Here is a 21,764-nt window from a genome sequence, read left to right as displayed (position 1 = left end):
CAAGGCCCTGGACGTGCGGAATATTTGTGTATAAGGAAGTGGCATCAATGGTTACAAGGATGGTTTCTGGGGGTAACAGACTGAGTAAGGATTCCAGGCATTCGAGAAAGTGGTTGGTGTCTTTGATGAAGGATGGAAGACTGCATGTAATGGGTTGAAGGTGTTGATCTACGTAGGCAGAGATACGTTCTGTGGGGGCTTGGTAACCAGCTGTAACCCTTCTTTCCATCAGTCCCTATACCAGTTCCAAACTGAACAATCCATTGCCCTCACCCACCTAATCCTTCACCTACACATCAACTCAGCCAATGAACACACCCATCAACTCCTATCCTTAATAAAAGTCCTCAATCTTTCCTCTCCCACATCCACACCAGCTGTTCAGAGCATCCTCCTACAGGCCAACCGCAAATTAGAACAGCATGCCACCCTCCACCTCAAAAAACTATCCAATCTCCTGGTTTCCCACCTCCAGAAAGGCAACTCACTCACCCTTCACAACCTTTCCAGCAAACCTCAACCTCCTCTCATTGAACACAGACTCAGTCTCTCCCATCTACTCAATCTCCCACTTCCAACTCCACTCCGCCCGAAACCTCAAAATTCCAATCAACACAATCTGGAACCACAACACCCTAATTCATTAGTTAACCTTTCCTCCAAACCTCTCTCCCAGTCCGAAACCTCTGTCCTATCCAAAGGCCTCACCTTCAGCCCCACTCCCAGATTCAACCAAACAGCCCTTGTCAAAGATTTACTGTCCTACACCCATACTCTCTGCTGGAAATATCACTTTGCCACGAAGAAAAATGGTCCTAATCCTACTCCTAATGATCCAACTCCTCAAGACACTATCCAAATTGAACCCTGCCTGGAACAGTTCCGTCCTCCGTCACAGCGGGACCCACCTCCTCTTCCTCAAAATCACCCTCTCCAAACTTTCCAGGAATTTCTGACTTCCAGCCTTGGCTCTCAATCCTTCTTAAAAAACCTTAATCCTACTCCCAACATCACCACTGCTGAAGCCCAGGCTATCCGTGATCTGAAGGCTGACCAATCCATCGTCATTCTTCCGGCGGACAAGGGTTCCATGACTGTGGTACTTGATCGTCGGGAGTATGTGGCTGAGGGACTGCGGCAGCTTTCAGACACCACTACATACAAAGTTTGCCAAGGTAATCCCATTCCTGATGTCCAGGCAGAGCTTCAAGGAATCCTCAGAACCTTAGGCCCCCTACAAAACCTTTCACCTGACTCCATCAACCTCCTCACCCCACCAACACCCCGCACCCCTAAAATTCACAAACCAAATCATCCCGGCCATCCCATTGTAGCTGGTTACCAAGCCCCCACAGAACGTATCTCTGCCTACGTAGATCAACACCTTCGACCCATTACATGTAGTCTCCCATCCTTCATCAAAGACACCAACCACTTTCTCGAATGCCTGGAATCCTTACCCAGTCTGTTACCCCTGGAAACCATCCTTGTAACCACCGATGCCACTTCCTTATACACAAATATTCCACACGTCCAGGGCCTCGCTGCGATGAAGCACTTCCTTTCACGCCGATCACCTGCCACCCTACCTAAAACCTCTTTCCTCATTACCTTAGCCAGCTTCATCCTGACCCACAACTTCTTCACTTTCGAAGGCCAAACATACCAACAATTAAAGGGAACAGCCATGGGTACCAGGATGGCCCCCTCGTACGCCAACCTATTCATGGGTTGCTTAGAGGAAGCCTTCTTGGTTACCCAGGCCTGCCAACCCAAAGTTTGGTACAGATTTATTGATGACATCTTCATGATCTGGACTCACAGTGAAGAAGAGCTCCAGAATTTCCTCTCCAACCTCAACTCCTTTGGTTCCATCAGATTCACCTGGTCCTACTCCAAATCCCATATCACTTTCCTTGACGTTGACTTCCACCTGTCCAATGGCCAGCTTCACACGTCCGTCCACATCAAACCCACCAACAAGCAACAGTACCTCCATTATGACAGCTGCCACCCATTCCACATCAAACGGTCCCTTCCCTACAGCCTAGGTCTTCGTGGCAAACGAATCTGCTCCAGTCCGGAATCCCTGAACCATTACATCAACAACCTGAAAACAGCTTTCGCATCCTGCAGCTACCCTCCCGACTTGGTACAGAAGCAAATAACCAGAGCCACTTCCTCATCTCTTCAAACCCAGAACCTCCCACAGAAGAACCCCAAAAGTGCCCCACTTGTGACAGGATACTTTCCAGGACTGGATCAGACTCTGAATGTGGCTCTCCAGCAGGGATATGACTTCCTCAAATCCTGCCCTGAAATGAGATCCATCCTTCATGAAATCCTCCCCACTCCACCAAGAGTGTCTTTCCACCATCCACCTAACCTTCGTAACCTCTTAGTTCATCCCTATGAAATTCCCAAACCACCTTCCCTACCCTCTGGCTCCTACCCTTGTAACCGCCCCCGGTGTAAAACCAGTACTATGCACCCTCCCTCCACCACCTATTCCAGTCCTATAACCCGGAAGGTGTACACGATCAAAGGCAGAGGCACGTGTGTATCGACCTGCCAGCACTTTCGTTTGGTAAGTCACATCATCTTTGTTTTTAGATATATTTTTCACACGTGGAATGTGTGTGTGTGTGTTTGTGTGTGTGTTCCAACTTTCAGAAGACATGTTGTGCCATGTGTTAGCTACCCATTGCTTTTATAATTGTCCACATGAGAACAAGTATATTGGTAATCAGTCATTAACAAAATTGATATGAAACCTGTACTGCACCGCTAGTGATCCATAACTTGCTGAGTGATTGAAAATATGAAGTTCTGTTGATGTAAGTTACTGAACTGTGTGTTTAGTTAAGGACTTAAAATTAATATCCATAGCTGACCATCGTAATTATTGATGAATACACAGGATGTGGAGAACTATCAATTTCAAATTCATCTATGAATGAGCCATTTGTTGCTGCCATTTATCATTTCACTGAAGCAATTGCAGCTTCCACAATGCTACGAGAAGAGGCTAAAAGACATAAATACAAGGTTAGTACACTTACAGGGTTAGTTTCTCATTTTACAATGGATTTAAGATGGTATCTTACAGTTGTAAGTTTCTTTTGAGTGTGAAAATACAGATCTTAGTAGTAATTTATGAAAGAGAACATTACCAAATTAGAACATTTCATAAAAGCTTTAATATAGGCTGCCTTAAGCAGTGAAATATATTTGCTTACCCTAACTGTCCAAATGTTATGTTTTCCTGGTACTGTCTCTCATCTGTTATTGCCTCAAGTGAATTATGGTGAATTTCATCTCTAGTGACAACAGGTCGGTGCACCCGCTCACACTGTAGTGCATCAAAGAAGGCAGCATTCCAGAATCGCAAACTGTGCCATATGGGCTGGTCTTTCAGATATGTGTATAAGTATTCTTTGTATGGTTCACACCCAGGAACATCAACTAGTCAAACAAGATAAAATATGGCAATGTTACTATAATATTACAACAACTGCAAAGTTGATAGTATATCATCAGTGTTAATATGATATTACAAAAAAGTACAAGTACTACAATCTGAAGTCAGGTATTATATTTCACATTAAAAGTATGATTCTTTTTACATGCATTGGCATTTAAAATGCATATTTTATTACCATTTTATATACGCACACAGGTAAACAAAAAATGTTTTAGAACAAGAAGTAAACAATTTTGTCATATGTTTTATGCCTTTTATTGAGTAAACATCAACAGTTTAGATAGTTTACACAACCAAAGCTAGCCCTAGCATAAGAGATTACCTTAATCTCCCAGTAGGCTTCTTGCAGGGATCTTACAAAACAATTAGACACACAAAATTCTGTTGCTTTATAGGAGGGATAATGCCAGTGAGATGAAGTAATATCTGGAGGTATACATTTTAATTTCTGGCAGTATTTGTATAGGAAGGGGAGTGAAAATGGTGACAAAGTATCTGATCACCAAACTTTGTATCTTTGTCCTAGGTTGAGTATAAATCACCTCTATGGCATCTCATGGACAGAAAGTATTGGCGCTGTTGATTGTGATCCATCTATTGCATAGGGATTCACTCCACAATACTGCTGCTCTCATCAGCTCTGATTGCATGACTGCCAAGTGAATATGTATTTCATGGATTCATAGAGCCATAGACAATGCCATGCAGGACCTTATGCTCCCCCTCACCCCCCCCCCCCCCCCCCCCCTCCCCCTTACTACCACCACTGCCACCTTCAGCATCACTACAAATAGTGGCTGAGGGGATAGACATATTGTCCACTCAGCTATGTGGGTTCATTTAGCAGCGTCATGTACCTCGAGTCACAAAATGGGCTTGTTTGCAGCTAGATGAGTTCCATATGAACAGTGCAATGACATATAGAGTACCATGAACTGTCAGCATGGAGACCATTGTTGCAGTTTCCCTTGACATGGCAGCAAAGACTGGAGCAACCAATAGTGGTGCAACCAACAACAATGGACACAGGAGTGGCACCAGGTCATCATTTCAGTTGAGTCCAGATTCTGCATATAGTACCACAATGGACGTAACTGCATGTCAAGGAATTGAAGAAAACGAATGTTGCTGGGTTGCATTTCTCATCATCGTACAGTTCACACCTTAGTATGATTGTCTGGAGAGCCATGAGGTACACAGTTAGGTCATCTCTGGTTTGTGTAGATGGTAATTTGGGTAGTACATGTTATATTCCTGGCATATTAAGACCAGTGACTACAAGTGTGGTTTGGAAAGTTCGTGGAATCACCACGAGAGATCAGCTCTAGTGCAACAAATTGATCATGGTATATTCATTGGACAGTTGCCTGTAAACATGTGCCATGTCAATGCTCTTGGAAGAGAGCTGTGGAGGTGACTTGGCTCTGCCATTGTTCCCTCGTAATGATTGGCGAAAATGGAGAAAAATTGAGATTAGGGCAGTGGTTAAGTACTTCATAAAGAAAGGTATGAAAGCAAAGGACATTCATGCTGATTTCCAGAATACACTGCAGAACTCTGATCCTTATATTCAACTGTTGCCAAGTGGACAAATGAATTTAAATTTGTTTGGGAGAGCTTAGATGATGATCTGCATGGTGGTCAGCCAATATGTGTCACTACTCAAGAAATCAATGCAAAAGTGCACAAAATGGTCATGGAGGATCACTGACTGAAAGTGCGTGAAATTGCTCACACTTTCCAGGTGTAATCTGAAAGGGTATATCACATTTTAACTGAAGAATTAGAAATGAAAAAAATTATCTGCAATGTGGGTGCCGCGACTCTTGGTGCTGGATCAAAAACGCATGAGAATGGACATATCGGAACAATGTTTGGACCGTTTCAGGAGAAAAAAACAAGATTTCTTGCACTGGTTTGTGACCACAGATGAAACTTGGGTGCACTACTATACCCCAGAGACAAAACAACACTCAAAGCAGTGGAAACATGAGGATTCTCAGCCATCAAAAAAAGCAAAGACAATTCCTTCAGCAGGAAAGGTCATGGCATCAGTGTTCTGGGATGTGAAGGGAATTCTGTTTGCAAATTATCTCCCCACAGGGCAGACAATTATAGGAGAATACTATTCCAACCTCCTGAACAAATTTCAACAAAAGATACGTGAAAAACGGCCAGGTTTAACAAGGAAGAAAGTCATCTTCCATCAAAACAATGTGCGCCCCCACACATGTGCCATCACCATGGCAGAATCATATGAACTAAGGCATGAATTGTTGCCACACCTGGCTTATTTACCTGGTATGGTTCCGTCAGACTTCCATCTCTTCCCAAAACTGAAAATTTTTCTTGGTGGATGAAGATTCACTTCAAACAAAGAATTCATAGCTGGAGTCGACAACTATTTTATAGGCCTGGAGGAAACTCATTTTCGAGATGGGATCAAGGCACTGGAACATTGTTGGACCAAGTACATTAATCTACAAGGAGACTACATTGGAAAATAAAATGAAGTTTCAGTGATGAGAGTACTTTTTTCTATTCCGTTCAGAGAACTTTTCAAACCATCCTCATATTTTACAACAAGATAACCTAAAACCGCATGTTACTTATGCTGCTCTGACCAACCTTGTTCAATTGTTGTGCTGGAGAGCATATTCTCCTGATATCTCAACCATTAAAAACATCTTTCATGGATTGCTGACAGTCTGGTATACCATCACTAGGATTGATAAACTTTGGCACAGAGATGAAGCAGTGTGGAATGAAATTACAGTATCTATCACCCAAGTTCGGTTCAACTTGATCTCAAACAGGCTAGAGCTGTGTACTACATTTTGCACACTGTACACCCCTAAACTTCTTAAAAATTTAGTCTTGCATTCATTTCATTACGGTGTACAAGCACAGTACATAAGATTTTGCTATCCTTCATTGTGTTGTAATTTTAATGGCCAGTAGCGTCTAATGAGGGACTGTTTGTAAGCAAGATGGTTATTGTCCTACAGTAGAATAAAATCTTATCCTTCATTGTGCTGTAATTTTAATGGCCAGTAGTATCTAATGAGGGACTGTTTGTATGCAAGATGGTTATTGGCCTACAGTAGTATAAAATCTGCATGACTACATCGCTATTCATCCTGGAACAACAGCTGTCTATATTTGTAGCACAAGATATCCATATACAATGAGCATTACTGTTACTTGGGTATCAAGAAGCTACCAGGAATCTTGGATGTAGATAATGAGACTATTTGTAAACAGAGTGGCTAGCAAAGTGTGTTTCTAATTTTCTTTTGAATTTATAGAGAGTGTTAATTTCTTGTTTTGTTTTGCTCATTGAAGGCATTTGCACTCTGCTCTGAATCATAAACAAAAAGGTCTGCTTTTGCTGAAGGAACACTTCCTTTGACTGCATTGCCTCAGACCTAACGTTTTTAAAGTTTATAGGTAGTGATGGTACACAAAATAAGTCACCACAATGATCTTCAAGCCCAAACAATGAGATATGTTTCTTAAGTGGAAGTATGCCAAACTGAACTTCTTGATTAGTTTGTTTGTGTGTTGACTATTTTTTAGCTTGTTATCTGGCAGGAACGCAAATAATTTTACACATACTATGAACAAAGGGCAAGGTACAAAAGTAACTACATTACTACCACAATATTTGAGTTTCCTAAAAGTAGACTGTCAATAGCACAGGCAGTTGCTTTGTCAATTCACAGTCATCATCATCATCACCACCACCACCACCACCACCACCACCACCGAAACAGCAGCTATTTAACAAGTAATTCTGGATAGGCCCCTTCTCTAAATTTCTCTAGACCAGGGCTTACAAATTCACTGGTTCTGAGCATGAGCACTCACACCTGCTCAAGCTCTCACTCACTAATAGAGCAGTTGCAGCATGGTGGGGAGCGAGGGGAATGCACATGTATCGCGTGGTGCTGACAACACAGGAGAGGCACTACTGTGAAATGGGGAAGGAGCAGTTTCAACAGTGGTGCCATCAAATAGCAGCAGTGGCAAGTCTACATTGTGTAACATGGACAATGACTTCACATTTCAGTCTGCAGTGTGAGAAATCTTTTTACGCAAAGATAAGAGTTTGCAAAATGTTTAAGTGTGTTATAAAAAAATGAATACTTTCAGGAATTCAATTTCCAGAGGCACTACATGTCTTACCACATTAAAGAATACAGAAATGGAAAATGTGAAAGATCTGTGTATCAATAGGTTTAAAAACTTAGAAGGAAGATATCTGAAATGGAGGAAGAAGAGGAGGAAAAATCAAGTGCATGTGTAATTAAGATGAGTTACAACATAGTGTTCACTTTAGTAAGGCCCTTGCACCCCCTTCACAGCTGATGATTTAATAAAAAAGAATACTTGTAGCTGCAACTGAACATTTATGTCCACTTCAAATAGAAATTTCACTTGGTACAGTTACAAAAAAGACAATCATTTATCATACACAGTTTATGGCAGACACTGTTCAGAGCCTGTCACGAAACAAGCTGAGATCTCTTTACTTCCTCTCCTGTTTTGCAATCTGCCTCCTTAAATTCATTTTATTTTCATTTTTGCCTAATTACCATTGACATACATGAGTATACTCTGCATTTCCATAAAAGAGAAAGGTTGGCTCTCAGTCTTAAGGAATGTAGCACCAAATCTAATTTTGTGCTTAGTTTTGTGTATGTAATTAATTTACTACTTTAATTTGACCATTTCTGGTTAATATTTTTCATATAGGGTGAAATCAGTAACTGTTTTGTGACAATATTAGAGAAGGAAAATTGCTACTCACCGTATAGCAGAGATGCTGAGTCACGATAGGCACAACAAAAAGATTCACACAATTACAGCTTTTGGCCACTATGCCCTTTGTCAGCAATACACACACACACACACACACACAACACACACACACACACACACACACACACACACACACACGCACGCGCGAGCGCGCGTGTGCAAACGCAACTTGCACACACGTCTGCAGTTTCAGTTGTCTGAGACAGCAGACGTGTGTGCAAGTTGTGTTCGCGTGTGTGTGTATCTGTGTGTGTGTGTGTGTGTGTGTGTGTGTGTGTGTGTGTGTGTGTGTATTGCTGACAAAGGGCTTAGTGGCTAAAAGCTGTAATTGCATGAATCGTTTTGTTGTGCCTATTGTGACTCAGCATCTCTGCCATATGGTGAGTAGCAACTTTCCTTCTCTAATATTGTTATATTCCATTTTGGATTTTCCATTGTTTAATTGTTTGTGACTTAGATTCTATTGTTGACTTTATAAACAAATGTAAATTGTGTACTAATTATAAACATTTGAAGAAGAACTACTAGGATTCATAAAGTATTTATTTCACTCCATTCGAAAACATATTAGCAAAGTTAGCCCTTAATTAATTACAAAATAATTACCAGGTTTCTCAAAAGTATTGTTTGTATAACTATATCTGTTAATTTCATTATTTAAACACATAATTCGGCCTAACCTTTGTGGTAGAAGAAATTGTAAAAAGAAGGAATTTTTAGATGTATTCAGTTAATCAAATGAGTTATGTTTTAAACACTGAACAATGTATAGTTTAAGTGCCTATTATTGTGAGGATATATAAAGGCCTGATTTTTGGTCCTGAGTCAGTCAGTCCATGGCCGATTTTCAGAGGGAAACTATGTACTGTTTCAAGTAACAACAATACATCAACTTAACAATGGAATTAGTGTAACACAAATAGGCCATGTGTTAAAACAATGACAGTGTCTGTTCAATTTATTTGAGAAATAGTGTCACACGTACCTTATTATTCAGCAAGAACTGTATGGTTACATATTTACTGCTCATAGATGTTCAACAGCAAACTATTGTAGCAGTATACTGATGTTTGCCTGCAAGTTTTTATGGGACTTAACATTTACCAATAGTGAACTGGCCATACAACTGTGTAATATTGGGGGGTTGTGAACAGTGAAAGTAAAGAACTGTGAAATGCAACTGTGCAACTGTCGGCTAAATCATTTACAGTAGTCAGTGCCGAACTTCCATGCCCCAATTTTTCAGCCAGTATAACAGTGCAGTACATTGACACCAAGGACTATCAACAAATAAAGCAGGCAAACATCACAAGCCAGCTTGCAAAATCTTTGCAAGGATTTTGTTGGATACTCTTTAGTGCTCTATGAAAGTGTAAATGTCACGGGCATAGAGATGGATGTGACATTCCTAGCAGTATTGAAGAAAGTGTACAAAATGTAGGTTTGTGAATGAATTTATTAGTTTATGTGACCACAGACAAAGTGTCAGTCATGTTTCACAGTGCAACTAAACGGGAAAAATGAAAGAGCTTCCATTACCCAGTTCACATTGATATGCAGCTTGAAGTTTTTGTATCTGCATAGGGCATGACAATGGCAGGAAACTGCCACTTAGGCACCAATGTAAACTATATCAGCTGACAATGGATCTAATACAAAGCCAGGGAGCTGATTCTCAAAGGAGGGAACAAAATTCAACATATGAGTTAATATAAGGGACAGCAGAAAATACAAACAACATGTAGAGAGAAGCATGGAGAAAAATACAAAATGCAGACTGCAAGAGCAACTGAACAACTAAGCACTTGGGAACAGAACACAGCCAGAGATGAAGGTGAAGGAAAGAAGGAAGATTGAGTTTTAATGTCCTGTCAGTAGCAAGTTCTTTAGAGGTGGAGTTTAGATTGGGGTGAGTATCTAAAGGACATTGGTCATGTCATTTTCAAAAGAATCTTCCTGGCATTTGTGTTAAGTGATTTAGGGACAGTATAGAAAATAAAAAATGTGGACTGTTGGACAGAAGTTTTAACCTCTGCCTTCCTGAAATGTGAGTCCAATGAGCCACCTTGCTTGGTCTAGAGCAGTGCTACACAGCAAATCTACTCTGTGAGCAGATGATGAGTACAGGCCTGAAGCAGTGAGCACTGTACTCCTTATATCTTCACAGGAAGTGTGAAAATTTATGCAGAGGGAAATGCTTATAGAAATCTAAACTGCTTTTTTAGTATGCCAGCCAGTGGATGTACATATGGACACAAATGAAGTGGTGTGGATCCCATGGCACTGTAGTGTAGCAACCTGCCACGAATGGTGCACACAGAGCATTCTATAGGCACATCCACTGACCCATGTTGTTCACCTGTTGGCAATGATAGGCCAGGCCAGGCCCATCAGATCTTATTTGTAACATTTGTTAAGAAAAGTAAGTCTTGATAATAGTTACTTGTTCAATAGGTATGATTATTTGGCAAGAGGAGACCACACAACATTTCAGCAACGCACTATGTTCTGTTTCTAGGAGTACTATGTTAAAAGAACTTCTTAACTTCTCATGATAGAGGTTCACGGTCATGAGGAATTTCTTAAAAGACATCGTATCTGCTGTTGACTGTAGAAGTTACTTATTTCACAATTGCAGTTTCAGCCTTTGGATCATTTCGAAGAGGTACTGCAATGCCAAAATTGCAGTTGTGAAATAAATAATTTCTACAATCAATGGTGAATATGATGTCCTTTACAAAAAGACTTCTGTTTACAGCTGTCTATACTTCTGTGCACAATTCTTGAATAGAGCAGGAGGGGGAGGAATGATAGTGGACTGTTCTTGATTGACTGTCCAACACACACTATGAGGTGGCCTGCTGGCTTGTGGAATAAAAATGTAAATGTAAATGTGAGTGAATTCCATTTATTTCTAAAAGATGCTACTTGAACCATTCCTTACATCAGAACACCATTCTCTGTGTGACAGTTATGAAATAATATCAATGTTGAAATAATACATGCTGCTTTAGTTTAAAATGTTTCTTCAAACTAAGGACATGTAAGACAAAATAAAAATACTTTATCCTATTACATTATGTTCATGTTTTTAAGTTTACTGTAAACATGTTAAAAATGATAAAATATATGTAAAGGTTGTTTTACCTTCATAGTAAAATGTGAAACACATGTTCATGAGAGATTTAGCTGGTGAAAAATCATCTGCATCAGCACATTCAAAGAGTACAATGGCAAAATATTGTACCAAACTGTAGAACGTTGATTCATCAACTCTTTTGTTCAACACTCTTTGTGCATTAACGAACCTTGCAAACCACAATCTTCCACATTCATGCTGAAAAAAGAAATTCATTTAAGTAATGCTGTTTCATTTTAAATTGTGTAAAAAATGTCTTAGTAACCAAAGACGCCCATGTGATAGTTTGAATGGCAGGGGATACAAAGTATTCTTAATATTTCGGAAGACAAATGGCTACTTGTATAAATCATTTTCTTGAAAGAAAAACACATGAGTGCACTGTATTTTTTCCTTTCCCTGGGAGCTATGGGCTGGAGGAGGGCATGGACCCACCTTGCCTCCAGATGTGTGGACCCTTGTTAGTAACACATTGTGATTTTTGATCATATAATTACCACCAACGGCATTTACATATAAAATACCAACTCTTTGTTCAACAGATAGTCATACAACAAACTAATTTTATCAATTAGGCCTCTACAGGTTTATATCTGGTAATTACTGCAGTTCAGAGTTAGTGGCAGTTAGCCTTGTTCATAATGCCAGGACACACTGTGATTTCTTTCATCTTAATCTCTTGTGACCATTTTCACTAATATTACTATTATTATTATTATTCACCTCTGCTACTGAACTTCCACAGTTGTTATTATTATAACTGCTTAGATTCCCAATCATATATTTTGAGGTTATGAAGTATTTATTGTCAAAAGTTTTACAGCCTTAAGTCAGTTAAAAAATGAAATACATACATTTACATATGAAAGTTGGATTATGAGGGAAATTCTGGAACCTAAATCATATGCAAAAATGAAAAAAAGGAAGCCCATGAAATCTTATTGACAGGTAGTTTTAAGGTTTGGCTTCTTAATTCATTATGATGCTCTTTCATGATTCTTTTCTTTTGGGTTATTTATGATAGTATTTAAAAAATTAATTTTACTGTACTAGATTATGTAAGATGCACTATTCTAATAATGAAAGAAAATCTAAAGAAATGGTATAAAAGTGAATTACTTGCAAATATTTTTCACTTTCAATTTCAAACAAACAAAGTTTAAACCTTGTCAGATATGTGACTCACATATTTATACATTAAGGAAAATTGAGATGATTGGCACATTTTGTAACTTGTGTAAAAATTGCGTCACATAGAGGCTGTATGACAAGAATTCTGGTCCTTCATGACTCATTTTTAAATAATCCGTAGGAAGCTCCATTACTTTGACATCAGGCAAAGATTAAAATTGAGTTACTCCTGCTCATTCCTGTCCACAAACTTGCCTTGTCATGCACTGCTGGACATAAAAACTGCAACACGAGGTAGGATAGCAATTAATGAATTTTGTTTATTGTGTGTGTGGGATATAGTAAGAAGAATACAAGTTTTAACTTGAAATTGATTTGGGGTGAACAGAATGTGAAATGTAGGACATAGAGGTGCCATCTCCGGCATCAACAATGGCTCTATCTCAGTTGGACAGCATGTTGAACTGATCTTAGATATCAGATACAGGTAGGTCATTCCATGTTGCTTCAATTTCATCAAGTTGCTTCAAGATCATCAATTATAGTGGCTGGTGAGTATGTCATGACCAGATGCTTTCAACGGGTGAGAGATCTGGAGAATATCGAAGTATGTCAGGACAGCATGGACAGCACACAGTCTTGCATTCTCTGCTGAAAAATAATGTTACAGAGACTACATAGATGGCGCAGAGTCACTGGCCTTAACATGTCAGAGATGTAACATCTGCCGTCCAAGTTGCTGGCTAAAAGAACCAGAGGTGATCCATCTGTGTACCCAATGGCACCCCACACCGTTAGAGCAGGTGCTGTGCCCATATGACAATGTTATATACAGTCCAGCAATGTGCATTCTCCTTGGAGCCTCCAGACCCAAATACTTTCATTGTGATGCTGTATGCAGAAATGGGACTCACATGAAAGAACAATGTGGTGCCACTCCTGTGCCCACCATTCTCTCTGGGTACACCACTTTTGACATGCCTCCCTCTGCTGCTATGATGTAATTGAGTTTAATACATATTATGAAATCTATGATACCAGTGGGTATTGATCTGTTCTCATAAATCTAAACAGAATCTTCAAACAAAAATCAATCTTTGTATTTTGGCAATTTGTGGTAAGTTCTATGGAACCAAACTGCTAAGGTCATTGATGCCTAGGCTTACACACTACTTAACCTAACTTAAACTAACTTACGCTAAGGACAACACACACACCCATGCCCAAGGGAGGACTCGAACCTCTGACGGGGGGAGCCGCGCGAACCGTGGCTAGGCGCCCTAGACCACACGGCTACCTTGCATGGCTCAATGTTTGTACACAGTATGTAAATTGTTATTTCGCTGAACACATATTTAACATTTGCGTAATTAAATCAATGACATAAATATGCTAATTTTGTAAATCCATTTACATAAATATTTACACAAAATATTATGATATTTAAACCTCAGTTTATCTAATAATGATTTTAAACATTACCATTGAATATCTGTGACAATGACTAAATTCTTTGAGTTAAATGTATAACAGAATCATTCTCTTTCTCCTTCCTTGCACTTGGTAGGGAGGGTTGTCTCATGATCGTGTGTTGCAAAGATAGTTGTAAAGTGTAGTCATGTTTAGTTATTGAAAGTAGAGTCTCGTGGAACCTTTTGTGTGACATATTTTGTGAACCAATCATCTACAAATTTATGAATACAGAAGATTCAATTAAGAAATTGTTTTATTTGGTAGTTAGTAAACCATTATTTTGAAAAACCTGGAAATAGTATATTTCTTTGTACAGACAAATCCAAAAACCAAATTCATACCCCCCCAAAAAAGACAACATAACCAGCAACAGAATCAGCTAAGTAACAAAATTTTAATTTATACAGTAGTAGTCAGCATGCCACTCAATTATCCTTAAAAATATGAAAATCTGTGAAGTGGATACATCATAATATTTATTATTGTAAATGTATTTTACATGTACCAAGGGAAACTTCAATACTGGTCAGTGATCTAACGGTCTCTGGTGCTCAATATGTAATAGCACTATTCATGTGGATACTTGTCGCGATGCAAGCAAGCCCATTGCCTGACTCAAAGTACATGTCATGACTGTATGATACTGCATGGCTGAACAAACAACATATTTGTCCTCCCAGGCATTAGGCAAATGGGGCCACTGAGATCCTATGTAGCACTTAACACGGCCCTCCTGAACCCATCACTTTCATATTCACATGAGAGTTGTGGTATTCCAGTCAATGTAAGAACCATTATTATGGAATGATAAGCTGCAGTCTTGAAAGTCCTTGATTCTCTTACTGTTGCGTTCTGACATGTGCTGGTTGATGTCTCTTCTACTTCCACAAGGTGTATCGTTATCTTCCCACTAATTTCCAATACTCAGATGCAATTTCTGAATGAGAAATCCACTGCATTATCTTTTCTTATACAGGATGATCATTAATAAAAGTGACAAACTGCAGGGATGGTTTCCTGACTGGAAATGGAGGATAAAAGGTTCTATGAACGTGTATCTGGAAATGCATCATTGCTACAGTAGACAGCCCTGATGAATGACACCGCCTCTGACCTAATACTGTGTGCTCCTTGTGTGTTGCAGGCTATGTGATTGTCACAGCATACTCTAAGAAGCAGAATGGTCTGGTATTAATGTCAGGAACAAGCACAGATCATGTTTGTGTATGACCAAGTAGCTGTAAACATTTGAGAGGCAGCACAGCTATATCAACACAAGTACCCTCATAGACACCAACCACATCACACAACATTTCAAGCCCTTTGAGGGCATTTGTATCACCACATGTCCTTTTAGACAGATAAATGTGAAGGGTGATGGCAGACTGTGCATACACCAGATTTGGATGACCAAATTCTACGAGACATTGAGATGAACCATAATACAAGCTCCAGGAAAGTGACCCACCAACATGGTGCAAGACAAGGTATGTTTATGTGTATCCTATATGACAACCACTACTATCCCTATCGCTTGCAATCCCATGGAAGCCACTTTGAACATCTTTTGTGACATGGATGCGATGCAACTCTGTACTGTTTTCTGGGATGATTTGTTGTCATTGCACGTACACCATCCATTTTTGGACACATGTTAATAGGACCTTTTTTCCTCCATTTCCAGTCAGGAATCTGTCCCTGCAGTTCATTAGTTTTATTAATATTCACATTGTATAGAGAATATAGATGAAATTATTCCTACCCAATTTGTGTGGTTGAGCTCAAATACTAATCATTTGCATATCCAGGCATACGGTACATTCTATCCTGTTTGACATTTGTGCCACCTTCATGGCTTTATAGTTTTGTCAGCCAATTGTGTAGCAAGCTAAAAGACAAAACTAGTGGATGATAGAGATTATCCAGTCAAGCAAATCATACCTTTTCCTAGATATTGACAATATTATGAAAAGGATAGATTGCTACTCACCACATAGAGGAGACTCTGAGATACAGACAAAATAACAAAAAGAGAGCTATGCACTTGAGCTTCTGGCGAAAAGGCCTTCTTCTAAAGTAGAAAAGACACTCACATTCACACAACTGCAACTCCCACACACATGATACTTTCTCTGGTCCCTAATGCTGGCCTGTGTGCAGCAAACTGCACCCAATGGGAGAAGCAATCTATGTGTGATGGGGGTAAGGAGGATGCTGGGGCAGGGACAGGGAGGAACAGCAGCGGAGGAACTGGGAAAGATGATGCAGAAATGTGGTTGAGACACAGAAGGACTGCTAGGTGCTGTAGTGGAAAAGGAGAGAAGTAGAAGAGGAATAAAAAACTATTGGGTATGTTTGTGGAATAGAAAGCTGCTTCATGCTGGAGTGGGAGCAGGGAAGCAGATAAGTGGGTGAAAGACAGGGACTAGCAAAGGGTGTGGCCAGGTGGGCTTATGGGATCGTAGGATATATTGCAGGAAGAGTGCCTACCTGTGCTTGGTAGAGGCTGTGAAGCAGTCACTGAAGTGAAGCATATTGTGCTGGGCAGCATGTTCAGCAACTAGGTTGTCCAGTTGTCTTCTGGCCACAGGTAGTCAGTGGACATTCATGCAGACATCAGCTTGCTGGCTGTCTGTCATGCCCACATAGAAGGCAGCACAGTGGTTGCAGTTTAGTTTGTAGATCACATGACTGCTTTCAAAGGTTTGCTGCATTTGATGGCCCTCAGGGGCTCAGGATTTGTTTGCTGAGTACGGGCTTGGCGACCCTGGGGTTCCTGAGCTGGGGACTGGTAAGCACCGCTAGTTCTCTGTCACCGTAAGCTCTGGACATGCATCAGCAATCACCATGTGGCTCGGCGGGGGAACATTGTGTGTCGCAGAGAAGGGGATCATGGCTTGATCATCCAGATGGCGAGGATGGAATAAACCTCTACAAAAAAACCTCAATCTCAAGGTGTACTGCGTGCCGATGAGATGCATGGCTGTTGAGGTGGAACAGTTGTTAGCGAGCAACCTCTGGGGAACCTGCCGCACCTCAGTTGTATAAGGCTTACTTAGGCTCTGTCTGTCTGAGTGGACCCTTATTCCCATAGCTGCTCATGGGACCGAGATGGAACCGTCAAACTTTTCTTCTTCTTCTCCCAGCGGGAAGGGTGTACTGCCTGGGAGTTCTCACACCCATTCATCAAAAAGAATGCGGGAGGCTAGTCCTCCTGCTAGTCATTTTGTTGTCAGTAACAGGGCTCAAGGAGTCATGAATAACAGTGTATTTGTAGTGATCAAGAGGAAGGAGGGGTCATTTGAGAAAGTGTCCCTCTTCTCTATTCATAAAGGCTTGGAAGGGCTGGCTGGTACCATAAAGTCTGTTAAGTGGTAGCGCAATGGTTCCTTGCTTGTTGAGACTAACCGGGTGAAGCAGGTGGAACTCCTTAAGAAGTCCCAGAAACTGAGTGAGTATGACATCATTGTTGAATTGCATAACTCCCTTAACTCCAGCAAAGGTGTGCTAACTTGCCGGGATATTATGGATATAGATGTTGCTGAATTCAAACAAGAATGGGCACCACAGGGGATCATAGATGTGGAACAAAGGACTTGCAAGAACAATGGAGAGATTGAGAAGACTGCCACTACAATTGTGACCTTCAATTCTCTGAACACATCATGGCAGGTTTCCTCCATCTTAGGGTTCGGCCCTATGTACCTAACCCTATACAGTGCTTCAAATGCCAGCATTTTGGCCATACAACGCTGAGTTGCAGAGGTGAAGCAACTTGTGGGGAGTGTGGAAAGGCACCCCATGAATCTGAGACCAACTATCCATCTCCAGCGGTCTGCATTAACTGCTCTGGGAGCCATCCAGTCTGGAGCTGAGCTTGCCCAGTTTTTGCAGAGGAATGGAAAATTCAGGAAATTAACGTAACCAAGTTGATCCCCTATGCAGACGCCAAAAAGGACTATCAGGCAATGAAACCCCCTGTCTTTACCACTTCTTATGCTTCGTTGGTGCAGAAACCTGTTACTAAGGTCGATGCTTCGATTCAGACAATGTCCAGTGTTCCCTTATCCACCTCTGACATGTGTACTTGCACCTGTATGTGCCAAAGTAAAGTGAAAGACATAGCGATCCAGACAGCTACAACGGAAGAGACAAGTCCTGCTTCCACAGTGCACAGCCCAAAGGCACGCCAAAAGCAGAGTTCCCCTCAATGCAAAGTTTCTTCAACAAAAAGTGGCTCCCACCGCCCCCTTTCCCCCTCATCCTTGCTGGGAAGGGGAGTAAGGAAAGGATCCCAACATTCAGGTTGACAGCTGATCGGGCACCATCAGATGTCATTCTGGCACATCTGATTGATGACGAGGACATCATAGATTTTGATGCCTCATCACCAGACCCAGTCAGTCCTAAAACTTCGCCTTGCTCTACAAGTGCCTCACCACCTCGGAGCAGACACAGGGGTAAATCAAGACCACATTGATGAAGTGGCTCCCAAACTCCAGTGGAATTATAAATGGATACAGGACTCATCTGGCAGAACTGAGACCCCTTGTACAGGACAGACCCTTTTGCCTCTGCCTTCAAGAGACTCAATTTAGAGAGACTGACACTCCTGTACCTGGAGGCTATCACCTTTATAGAGATGATGACCTTACTGGTGAGAGGGCAAAAGATGGGATTGCAGTCTTCATAAAGGACACTTTTCACTCCTCACCTATTCCCATAACAACAACACTATAAGTGGTTGCTGTTCAGATAGTGGCTCATGTTGACATTACGGTGTGCTGTGTGTACTTACCACCCCATGAGCCTCTTGATCGTGGGGACCTCACTAACCTTCTTGATGAACTACCCCTCCCTTTCTCCTTTTGGGGTAATTCAATGCACACAATGCTCTATGGGGTTCTAACACCACATGCCCCAAGGGTCGGACACTTGAGGATATGCTACAAGCCACATATCTTATACTGCTGAACATGGGTCAAGCCACACATATTAGCACTGCTACAGGTTTGTCAACCACCATAGACCTCTCCTTCTGCTCACCTGCTCTTGGGGACACTGCTCAGTGGTCAGTGGATGATGACCTTTATAGCAGTGACCATTTCCCTATATGGATCCATCTGTCTGATGGAGCAGATCCTGGAAGAAAGCTACCGCAATGGTTGCTCAAGAAGGCTAACTGGATGCTTTACAGGCAGTTCGCTGTTTTCGAACACTGTGATGCCATCCAGGACTGGGTGGATCACATTACAGTTGTGATTCACCATGCCACTGATGCACCCATCCCAAAGTCTGTGAAAGTGCCTGGACGGTGACCTGTCCCTTTGTGAAATGATGAGTGTCATTTTGCAGTCCGGCACAGGAGGGCAGCTATGTGCAGGTTCAATCGATGCCATACAGAGGCGAATCTTGCATACTTTCGAATGGCACAAGCAAAGGCAAGGAGAATCATTCAGGAGAGTAAGCAGAGGTCTTGGCAAGCATTCCTGAACTCCATCAATAAGTCCACATCCACTAGTAAAGTATGGGAAGCCATCAGGAGGGTCTCAAGGCACAACTCTCAACCGTCAATAGCAGCTGTATGAATATAGAGGTCTCTTGTGACATTGATGAGGGACGTAGCCCAGACAATGGCTGAATTATATAAATCGATTACGGCTGATTCCAGCCAGGATCCCACCTTCCATTGATATCAGGAGGCCCAGGGGAAGGTTGCTCTTGATTTTTGTTCCACTAACATAGAAGAATACAACCAGCCTTTCTCTCTGTGGGAGCTGGATTCTGCATTGTTGGTTGCTTGTGATATGACCTCTGGACACGACCTGATAACCTACAGCATGTTGCAACAGTTGGACTGATGGTCGAAGGAAGTTCTCCTTCAGCTCTTCAATAAAATTTGGATCACTGGCGACTTTCCCAACTCATGGAAAGAATCTATTCTAATCCCAATTTTAAAACCAGGGAAGGATCAGACAGAAACTGGTAGTTACCATAGTATTAGCCTGACAAGCTGCATCATAAAGACACTGGAGCAAATGATCAATCAGCATCTCATGTGGGTTCTTGAAACCAGGTCCCTACTCATCTGATTTTGCTAGATAAACTTTTTTCTTGAGTATGGGTTCAGGAGGTATCGCTCCACTCTCGATAACCTGACCCTGCTCGAAGGTAGAATTCAACAAGCCTTCCTTCATCAGCAACACCTTATCGGTGTTTTCTTTGATTTGGAAAAGGCCTATGACACTACCTGGTGGCATAATATTTTATTGCAGCTCCATCAGTGGGGCTTCCGCGGACGTCTCCCAACCTTCATCCGATCCTTTCTCTCGGACAGATATTTTAGATACAGGGTTGGAGTATTACCACCACAGTGCGATGTCCAGTACTATGTTCCTTGTTTGTGGATGACTTCTTCATCTTCTGTGCATCCTCCAGCCTCACCATGGCCACTCGGCAATTACAGCTGATGATCAGGCAGTTGGAGGAATGGTCTTGCACCACAGGTTTTAAATTCTCATTTGAGAAAACAGTTTATCATTCCCACTGTCTGTTTAATTTGCCCGTTTTAAAACTGGGGGACACCATTTTCACTTTTAAGGAGAAGATGAGGTATCTGGGTCTTATATTTGATGACAAGTTAACATGGTTGCCACACCTTAAAGAACTGAAACTGAGATGTCTTGAAGCTTTAAACATCCTGAAATGTGTCAGTCATCGGTCTTGGGGAGCTGACAGCGCACGTCTGCTCCAACTTTATAAGGCATTTGTGCAGCCCCGGCTTGAATGCGGATGCCAGATTCATAGGTAAGCAAGGCCTTCATACCTAAAAATGCTGGATGCAGTTCACCATGAGGGTATTAGGCTGTCTACAGGGGCCTATTGCACGAGTCCAGTTGTTAGTTTGTGTGCAGAGGCTTGTGATGTCCTGCTTATAAACAATGAGAATAAGGAACATCTAAAAAATAAGAAAGGAACCTGACAAGGTTTCAAACCATAGCTCCATGGTGGATGTGGATTTGATATTTGAGCAGTCTACTCACTGAGGTACGATGGTTAGTTTGGTACTGTGTGGTGATACATGTTCCCTGTACATTCTGATGTGCTGCATTGCCAGTTCCTCATTTTCATGCATGTGTTTTCAGAATTCACCTGATCTGATTTTGCTAGATAAACTTTTGTCTTGAATCTGGATGTGGAACTGTATGCCGACCTCCAAGGCTGGCATTTTTTCTCCACCATGTTTAGCAACTTCCCTCTGATGGTGGATGTGGGCCCATGAAGTTTATGTGAACATGAGAGAAATGACATTTTGCTTTAGAAAATGCTCCCACTGGTTTGTGTACATATCTACCAACTTTGCATTGTTGACATGCTACACACACTCTTAACCATTGGCAACAGTCTTTTTTAATACTGTGCCGCACAAATTTCTCCATCACCAGATGATGGTGACTTTTGCATTGAGGTGGGAGAGGTTGTAAATGCTATCAAAAAGTACCCTTCATAGTATTTTGGGCATGAATGGTGTAAGTGAGAGCTAGATACATCACACCCAATAAGGCACTTTTTGCCTAGCAACCACACTTGTTTCAACTGAAGAGATATTGAACCATCTTGCAAATACTGTTGCAGCTACTCATCAGTAGCTTGCACTGCTCTCAGCTGACTGCAATTTATTGCAACAGTGATTACAGTGACTCTAGAAAAAAA

The 21,764-nt window shown here is 41.3% G+C and overlaps 1 protein-coding gene across 1 annotated transcript in view; it reads right to left on the bottom strand.

The window, feature by feature from the left end:
• The window catches only part of LOC124777965 (uncharacterized protein KIAA0513), a 257,665-nt gene that overhangs the window by 42,023 nt on the left and 193,878 nt on the right, over positions 1-21,764 (bottom strand). Inside the window, exons 6-7 of the mRNA XM_047253524.1 lie at positions 11,456-11,645; positions 3,240-3,465 (exon numbers count right to left, since the gene is read on the bottom strand). Coding sequence (XP_047109480.1) covers positions 3,240-3,465; positions 11,456-11,645 — 416 coding nt within the window. The remainder of the gene's footprint in view (positions 1-3,239; positions 3,466-11,455; positions 11,646-21,764) is intronic.

The sequence above is a fragment of the Schistocerca piceifrons genome, chromosome 2, assembly GCF_021461385.2.
Source record: "Schistocerca piceifrons isolate TAMUIC-IGC-003096 chromosome 2, iqSchPice1.1, whole genome shotgun sequence".
Lineage (NCBI taxonomy): Eukaryota > Metazoa > Arthropoda > Insecta > Orthoptera > Acrididae > Schistocerca > Schistocerca piceifrons.
This window is presented reverse-complemented; position numbering and strand designations above follow the sequence as displayed.